Consider the following 9345-nt stretch of genomic DNA (forward strand, 5'->3'; position numbering starts at 1 on the left):
CCCGTTACCTAGCAACCCCAGCGGAGTTCCACCCGTTACCTAGCAACCCCAGCAGAGCAGACTGAAATTAAATTATCTAAGAGGATTTTGTGGAAAAAATGTAACAAACGTTTTGTGTTTTGTGAAGTGCCAATTTTTTTTTATCAGATTAATCGTCAGAAAAATTAATAGAATAATCGGTTATTAAAATAACTATTGGAGCTGATATGTTGTGTTTCTTTAATCCAGTGTGAGAAACAACCTGTTGTTGTTGTTGTTGTTGTTGTTGTCGTCGTGTTTTCAGGTGATCCACTGGAACTCTCCGAAGAAACTCAGAGTGAAGAACAAACATGTGGAGTTTTTCAGGAACCTCTACCTGACCTTCCTGGAGTACGACGGCAACCTGCTGCGGAGGGAGCTGTTCGGCTGCCCGAGCCAGGCCAGTCCGGAGAGCGTCCGGGTGCGGCGCACGCACACACACACACACACACACACACACACACACACACACACACACACACACACACACACACACACACAGGAGCTCAGGACGTCTCAATAATCCATCCCATCATGATAACTAATCCACCTGCGTTTGTTTACGCATAAAAACGGTAAAGAGTCTGTTAGAAGCTGTAGTTCCTCTCCCCAGCTGCAGGCGGCGCTGGAGGAGCTGGACGAAGACGATCAGTGCTACGACTTCCGGCGTGAGCGGCTGACGGTGCACCGGGTCCACCTGTACTTCCTGCAGTACGACTACACGCCGGCGGAGGACGACACGGACGTCACGCTGGTGGCTCAGCTCTCCATGGACAGGTACGGGACGGAAACTCAGACAAAATCATCAGCTTTTATTTTGGGTTGGCATTATATCTGCTAAAATTAACCACAGAGGAAAAAAACTGACTGGGCCCAGAGCAGAACCTGGAGGAACTCCTTACATGTAGGCATGATGAGTTAAACTGAACGACAGAATCCTCGTTTAATCTGTTTCTGTGGAAAAAATCTACTGAATGGCAGCCATGTTTTAAACAAGCAAACATGAATGAATAAAGGCTCCATCKGCAGATTATGGAGGGCTAAAAGGGACAAAATTAAATAAACAAATACATACAAAATTAAACATTTATTAAATGTACCATGAAATAAATATGTTTCATTAAATTTTTTAAATATTTTATTTAATGGACAGCTAATTTATTAAAGATAACTCCGTCCCACCGTTAGCCACGCCCCCAAMTTTTCTTTTTTTATTGCTGCAACTGAAATTAAGTATGTCTTTTATTTGTATTATTATTATTTTCTTGGTATTTTACTGCAGATTTTATTTTTTAAATTAAACTTCCTGTTATTTCTTGTTGTCATTCCTCTATGATGTTGTAATTATTGTGAAGSTCTGACCTTGTAAATGTTCAATATAAATAACTTTTGACTTGACTGGAATGACATATTTAGTAAATTAACCATCTATGAAATCAGTTATTTATTTCATGACACATTAAAATAATGATGTATTTATTTACTGAATGTTGTCCCTTCTGGGCCTCCGTAGCGTTTGATTCCTGCTGCTCTAAGCTCTTCCTCCTGTGTGCGGCAGGCTGCAGATGCTGGAGGCCATCTGTAAGCACTGGGAGGGCCCCATCAGCCTGGCGCTCTACATGTCCGACGCCGAGGCGCAGCAGTTCCTGCGCTACGCTCAGGCCTCCGAGGTCCTCAAGAACCGCAAGAACGTCGGCTACCACATCGTCTACAAGGAAGGCCAGTTCTACCCGGTCAACCTGGTGAGGAACGTGGCCCTGAAGAACGCCAACACGCCATACGTGTTTCTGACGGACGTGGACTTCCTKCCGATGTACGGTCTCTACGACTACCTCAGGTGAGCGCAGCGGTCAAAACATTTCGTTTTCTGGTGTCCTTAGAGCAGCTCTGTGGCTTCAGCCTGTGGTGGGCAACGCTAAATACAATCAAAAACATCAGTTTTGCTAATGCTAATGAGCTACACCAACATGGTATTTAACTGAAAGTAATGCTAACGTGCTAAATCATCATCATACTTATTGGAAGCTAATGCTAAAGCTCTGAACTAACATGGCATTTAGCGAATGCTAACATGCTAAACAAACATGATATTTAGTGGAAACTTATGCTAATTTGTNTAACATGGCATTTAGCGAATGCTAACATGCTAAACAAACATGATATTTAGTGGAAACTTATGCTAATTTGTAACCCGACATGGTATTTAGCAGAAGCTAATGCTAAGGTTGTTACCTAGCTGCTAACCAATTGCTACTGTTGCTTATTTAATACAATAAAATGCCAGTCAGATKTTTTTCTCTCACAGTTGACCTTTGACCTCCTCATTCTTTGTCACTTAAGAAATCTTCTGAGTATTAAATACTTAATGCTCCAGCTGTTTCTCAGCCGAAACGTCTTGTGGAAAAACGACCTTAAATGGTCGTTTGTGGTCTTTCAGGAAGTCGATCGTCCAGCTGGACGTGGCTCACACCAAGAAGGCTCTGGTGGTCCCGGCCTTCGAGACGCTGCGCTACCGTCTCTCCTTCCCCAAATCCAAAGCCGAGCTCCTCTCCATGCTGGACATGGGGACTCTCTACACCTTCAGGTACCAGAACCAGAACCTTCCAGACGAGCGGAGCACCCAGCTAACGGCGCCCCCTGTCTGCAGGTACCACGTGTGGCCGAAGGGTCACGCTCCCACCAACTATGCTAAATGGCGAACGGCGACGACGCCCTACAAGGTGGAGTGGGAGTCGGACTTCGAGCCGTACGTGGTGGTGAGGCGGGACTGCCCCGAGTACGACCAGCGCTTCGTGGGCTTCGGCTGGAACAAGGTGTCCCACATCATGGAGCTGGACGCTCAGGTGCGCCACCGCCTGGAGCCGAACGGGACTGAACTTAGCAAACAAGATGGAGTCCACAGGAAAACGGATTATTATTTACTTTTAGCAGGTTTTTATGTGATAAACATTTTGATGTTCAGTTTAACGTCAACGTATTTTTAAAATGGAGGTTAACTTTGCAAATAATGTTTGAGTTCTTTAAAAAATTATGTTGGAGCAAATGTTCTGCAAAACCAACAAATAARACAACAAAACACATTTGGCAGAAGCTAATGCTAAAGCGCTAAACCAAATTAAATTTAATTTAATTTATAAAATAACAGGTTTTGAGTGAAGAATGACACTTTGTCACTAAACCAACACAGTAATTAGCTAAATGTGATGCTAAAGCATTAAATTATTATATTTAACAAAAGATAACACTAAAGCGCTAAACAAACACAGTAATTAGCACAAGCTAATGCTAATGCTAAATCACTACACCAACATGGTTACTACAGATTGTTGACCTCCAGCTCCTGATTGGATTTTTTCCTCCATTTGCACCTTTTTGGGCTCATAAATGTAGTTAATTGAGTAAAACTGGAACAGAAAGCGTGGAGTAATAACTCAGATTTCTCAGAGCCTTGCAGGTGAACCTGCTGACCTTTGGCTCCGGTTTCTGTGTTTCTCCTGCAGGAGTTYGACCTCMTGGTCCTTCCCAACGCCTTCATGATCCACATGCCGCACGCTCCCAGCTTCGACATCTCCAAGTTTCGCTCCAGCTCCAGCTACCGCAACTGTCTGAACACGCTGAAGGACGAGTTCCACCAGGATCTGTCCAGGAAGTACGGCGCCGCCGCCCTCAAGTACCTGACGGCCCAGAGGAACATGTGAGCTCCAGACGGAGCGCTGAGGCCCGGAGCGCGCCGGCGCCGGCGGCCCGACGYGGCGGGTGGCGCGTCTGGTGGAACCGTGAAGCTTTATGGGCCGGCACCGGCGGCGGCGGCGAAGGCCCGGAAGCAGGAAAACAGGAACCATAGCGGTTTTCACTTTGTTCTGACAATCAGGGCTTTTCCCACTGGGAACCGGTCCGGACCCGGCGCTCCGGGTCGGGGGGAAACCAGGCGAACTGGAGAACGATTCAAGCCTTATCAACTCCATGACATTTACAAAGATATTTAATAACACGTTTTTGTTTTTTAAGGCATAAATCTGAACCAATGATAGCGAAACATTTGCATTTACAGAGTTTTGATTACGGCTTTATATTTCTGGATGGGTTCAAGGGAAAAGAACCCGACGGTTTCCGGATCAGATCACGTTTCCGTGTGCTTTAAGTGTGTGTGTGTGTGTGCGCGATCCGGCGCCGCTGTCGCCGCCGCTCGGAGTCACGCCTGCTTCGTCCTGCATGTAAACCGCTGCACCAGGTTCTCATCTCATCGCTCGGGTTTCACAGCAGCAAAGAAGTTCTGACCGGACCGACCGGGACCAACAGGAAGCTGGACTTTATGTCTGGGTCACTGGATGTCTGCGCCGTCTACTGACCGATTTCACTCGTCATCCTGCTGATTTCACTCGTCCAGCTGAAATTAACTCGTTTCCTGCTGCTGCGTCAAAATTCTTCATATTTAAGGAAATTCTGTGTTTCTTTTTAAGACCCAAACTGAAAAAACCCAAAACTTTACCAAGTAACTTTGAGTTTCTGGTGCAAATATTTTAGTAAATGTTTCAGCGAGATACAGAGGCTTGTTTTAATAAATAGAAACTTAATTTATCTGCCACTGGAACAAAATTAACTTGAAATGCTGTAAAACAAGATGGCCGCCGTGGGCGTGATGACATCACTCTGAACGATGGAGACCCGAGGGCTGCGTTGGTGGGAAAAACAAAAATAAAACCAAGTTATGGCCCAATAGAAGATTCTGTTAAGGTCAGAGGTCATGATTCAACAACGACGGTGAGAAACCGGTCAAAGATGGCCGCCGCGGGAGGGATCCCGGACCAGAACCGGCGCCTCACATTGGCTAAAGAATAAAATAAAACATTTTTATGAAAGTTAATGAAATCGTCTGAAAAAAATTCAGTTTTCAATCCGAAACATTTAAACGAAACGGAAAATAAATTTGTGTGAAGGGAAACTTTTAGGTCCCACCTGATCGCCTGACTATAAATGAACTATTTTAATTAATTAATCTATAATCAATCATAATTAAAGTCAAGGTAAAAGTGATGGATTCACAAACAAACGAGCAGCAGGAGAAACATCTTAATTCCAGCTGGATTTATTATTAAAAGTATTTAACGTTCAGATTTTCTCCTCTGGACTTTGGTTTAATTTAAATACTTTTATTTTTATTTCTTTTATCTTTGTCTTGTTTTGATCCTTTCGTGTTTTTTAACGCCGCCGCCATGTTGAGGGACGCGTCGTCGCTGCGGCTCCCCGGCGGGAGGAAAACGTCCCGGTAACCGAACGACGGAGAGCGACCGGACCGGGCCGTTGCCATGGAGACCGTCGCCACGGAGACCGTCCACGCCGCCTCCATCCTCTTGTTGTTTGATCGTGGTAAATGCTAGTGCCTTTTGCTGTATTGTGAAACTGGGTATTGATTGTACAGTCGTACGGACCGACAGACGGACAGACAGACAGGCTCTATTTATTATTGTTGACTCAAATCAATCATATTTTTCTATGTAAGTGCTTTAAATAAATTTGCCCTTTTTCTAATTACTCCGCCTGCTGCGTGTTTTGTCCTCGGGAAGAGCTAATTTTATTGTTTTCTGGATTTACCCTGTGGAATCATTTCTATTCGTTCCTCCGCGGGGCTGAACGTCGGGGGACGTCCAGCGTTTCTGTTCATCGGGGTCAGAGGCTGGAAGCCGAGCGGATCTTCCACGTGTGTAATTGGTAAGAAACTTTTAATAGAAACGACATTGTTTTTGGAGAAATGGGTCCCCTGGCGGCTGCACAGTGGCGCAGTTGGTAGAGCTGTTGCCTCTCAGCAAGAAGGTTCTGGGTTYGATTCCCRGCCCCRGTCTTTCTGCATGGAGTCTCCATGTTCTCCCTGTGCATGGTGGGTTTTCTCCAGGTACTCCGGTTTCCTCCCACAGTCCAGAAACATGACTGTCAGGTTAATTGGTCTGTCTAAATTGCCCCTAGGTGTGAGTGTGTGTGTGTGGTTGTGTGTCCTGTGTTGTCCTGCGACAGACTGGCGACCTGTCCAGGTGACCCCACCTCTCACCCGGAACGTTGGCTGGAGAGGAACCAGCATCTTCTGACCCCACTGGGGGACAAGGGTGTAAGAAAATGGATGGATGGATGGATGGATGGATGGATGGTGGATGGATGGGTGGATGGGTCCCCTGGCTTCTCCTCCCTGTTTAAATGCAAATCACTGAGAAGTAATTGGGAGAAATAGTTTCTCTGAACTTTTCTCCACAGAGTTGAGCTTCATTCACAGAAGAAACAAATAAAAAAAAAAAAAATGTCAGAAAGGAAAAGTGAAGACAGAGATTCTGCTGATAAATCGGTGAAATCTCAACCAAAAAGCTGCCGAATGGCGAGTGAGAGATCGACTCACTTCCATCAGAAACGAACGTCTCTGTAATCTGACTGCCAGGGAAGCGGCTCTATGCGCTTCATTTCTATGTTTCCTTTCTGTAATGAATTGAGAGCAGGTGTAATCTGTAATGAAGGATTTTTGATCTTTTTTTAAACTTTCGGACCGTCGTTATGACGCGTAACCATGGCAACAAGTGTCCTTACAACTGGGCGTAGCCGATTAGCATCTGAAAAGCTCAAGTAATACCTGAACTTTGACCCCCAAAAATCTCAGATGTTGCCGCCCAACGCTGATGCCATAAAGCACGTCTTCAGTCAGAGGGTTCTTCAGATTTGCTGCAGCACTGACTGGAGGAGCTGGACGGTCCACAGCACAACATCCAGAGTGACTCTTACTTTGACTATATGACATCAGATTTGGAATAATTCAAGTAATTTGAATTGAATTATTATTCATCTACTAAAATAGAAATGTGCAGATTTGACAAACGACAATGTTTTCGCAGCGTTCCCGTTTCCATGTAATCCTTTTCTCCGACTGAAACTAGATCATTATCAAGGTATTTAACCTGAGTGAAGCTGCCCCCCATCCCCCCCCACCTTCTTCAAATCAGACAAAATTGGTGTCAAACGTTTGTGCTGGTTTGTGCAGCAAAAATTTTCGTTTGTGCCGCTATCATTTTAAATATATAAAGATACAAACGTAGCCGAGTTGATTGACACCAATTTTGTCTGATTTGAAGAAGGTGGGGGGGCTGGTTGACCTTTTGACCTTTACCTTTTCATTAATATCTTCAGAGCCAAAGCAGCACAAACGAAAATTTTTGCTGCACAAACCAGCACAAACGTAGCCGAGTTGATTGACACCCATTTTGTCTGGTTTGAAGAAGGTGGGTGGGGGGTTGACCTTGGATGACCTCTAGAAACATTTCTTTATATCTTTAAAATGATAGCGGCACAAACGAAAATTTTTGCTGCACAAACCAGCACAAACGTTTGACACCAATTTTGTCTGATTTGAAGAAGGTGGGGGGCCAACTTCACTCAGGTATATATTTATTATTTCCAGAGAGAAGCGGCAGATCTGGACCGACTCACGGTTCCTCTCCAGAGGCTTCATCGTGAAGAGCTGCGCAGCCTGGGAACCCTGCAGCTCAGGGGTCACAGCAGGAGGTCATCACAGCAGGAGGTCATCACAGCAGGAGGTCATCCATCCAGCTGCTGGTCCGATGGAAACACTTTATCTCTTTCATTAGCAGAATCTCAGCCTTTAAATGACCCTTCAGGAACCACCGAAGATAATTAGCTGTTTTGATGTGAATGCAGCCAAGGAGACGTAGAAATACGATGTTTTTCATAAAATAAACGCGGTTAGAAGCGCTTTGATGCCATCTAGTGGTAAAAGTGGGAACTGCTGTAAATAATAACCCTGAGTCAGAAATAAAATATATTCAGGTTTACTAATGTCATCTATATATAATATATAAAAACAGACGTGAGACCAAATTTCTAAAAGTTATTTCTGATTTTTAGGTGTGAAGCTTTTTAGCGACACTAGGCAACTAGGGAAGAGAAAAACGTTAAATTGAGCTTCATGTATAATTGTAAAACTAAATTCTTACAACTTTGAATCAAAGTTTTCAAAAACATAACGATGAATAAATACTTTTATACGAGACTCCATACCCTGATACAAAATCATTTTATTATGAAACCCAGGAACCACGTAGTAAATGTGTGTTTCGTTACTTTAGCTGTTTTTAAAACACTGCAGCCTTGTTTAATAATAGAAATTTAATCTGTGAAACAGATTTTATTTTGTAAAAAAGTGTCTGAGAGTTCATGGAGTTTCACTGTAAAATAATTAATAGACAGAAAATAAACGGTTTACGTCAAAATCAACACACTGTTCAAATGTTTACGTCTGAAACTTAGAAATAACATGTACAACTTAAAATACCAACTTTAGTTTTAGCATCTGATGAAATAAATGTTTATAATTTAGTAAAACATATTTATTTATAGACATACTTTCTGCCTCTGTCACAGAGATTGCTACYAATAARACACGTKGCATCAACTTGTCTTCAGTCTGTCGTGTTCAGCTGCCGTTCAGTAAAACTGGAAATTATCCTTTCAAAATAAAAACATCAAACCTAAAAACTGGAAGTTAAAAATGGATAAAACTAAGTGAAGACGAATTGCACCAAAAACAGACACAACAAATAAATAACTTAATTTATTTACACATATTTTAACTTAATTTTAAGGTTTGTTTGATCAAAAGCAGCATCAATAAAATAAACATACYGAGAGAGAAATGTCTGTTTCATTCCATAAAAGCCCAGTGTGGCTAATTAGCATCATACCTACATTTACACTAAAGCTAGGTGCAGTTTTAAAAGTTATAGTTTTGAATTTATTTAGTGTCTGAGAGCAAAATCTCAAGTAGCTTTCCGCAAGGCTACTTCAGAAGGTCTGATCCTTTCCATAAAAGCCCAGTGTGGCTAATTAGCATCATACCTACATTTACACTAAAGCTAGGTGAAGCTTTTGTGTAAATGTAGGTATGATGTATAACTCCAAACTATATTCTTAGTTTCCTAGCTAAATATTGAATTTGGAAGTTTGTTAGGAAAATATTTAGCTTGTTCATCGCAAAACTGAATGTTCAGTTAGGAAGCTAAATATTTATCTCTAAGCTAAATACTTAGTTTGCCAACTATATATTTTGCTCAGAGCTAAATATTTAGTTTAGAGATAAATATCTAGCTACAAACTAAATATTGAACTTAGCTAAATTGCTAATTAGCTAAATATTTAGACTGTCCGAACCCTAGACTGTTTGGTCAGTCTAGGTGGCCGTTAGCTATGAGCGTTAGCATGGATGGTGGATATTAGCTGTGAGCGTTAGCATGGATGGTGGATGTTAGCTGTGAGTGTTAGCATGAATGGTGGATGTTA

The 9345-nt window shown here is 42.8% G+C and overlaps 1 protein-coding gene across 5 annotated transcripts in view; it reads left to right on the forward strand.

Moving 5' to 3' along the window:
* large2 (LARGE xylosyl- and glucuronyltransferase 2) overlaps positions 1-4054 on the forward strand; it is a 65514-nt gene extending 61460 nt beyond the window's left edge. For 4 of the 5 annotated variants that reach the window (XM_017304115.1, XM_008406082.2, XM_008406081.2 and 1 more), the window contains 5 exons: positions 284-439; positions 632-795; positions 1577-1855; positions 2456-2602; positions 2666-3017. In XM_017304115.1, coding sequence (XP_017159604.1) covers positions 284-439; positions 632-795; positions 1577-1855; positions 2456-2602; positions 2666-3002 — 1083 coding nt within the window. In that variant the 3' untranslated portion in view covers positions 3003-3017. Of the gene's footprint in view, positions 1-283; positions 440-631; positions 796-1576; positions 1856-2455; positions 2603-2665; positions 3018-3518 lie in introns of those variants that run through there. The other variant, XM_017304116.1, reaches the window with a different exon arrangement.
* Positions 4055-9345: the final 5291 nt, after the last annotated feature.

Source organism: Poecilia reticulata, linkage group LG3 (genome assembly GCF_000633615.1).
Source record: "Poecilia reticulata strain Guanapo linkage group LG3, Guppy_female_1.0+MT, whole genome shotgun sequence".
Taxonomy (NCBI): Eukaryota; Metazoa; Chordata; class Actinopteri; order Cyprinodontiformes; family Poeciliidae; genus Poecilia; species Poecilia reticulata.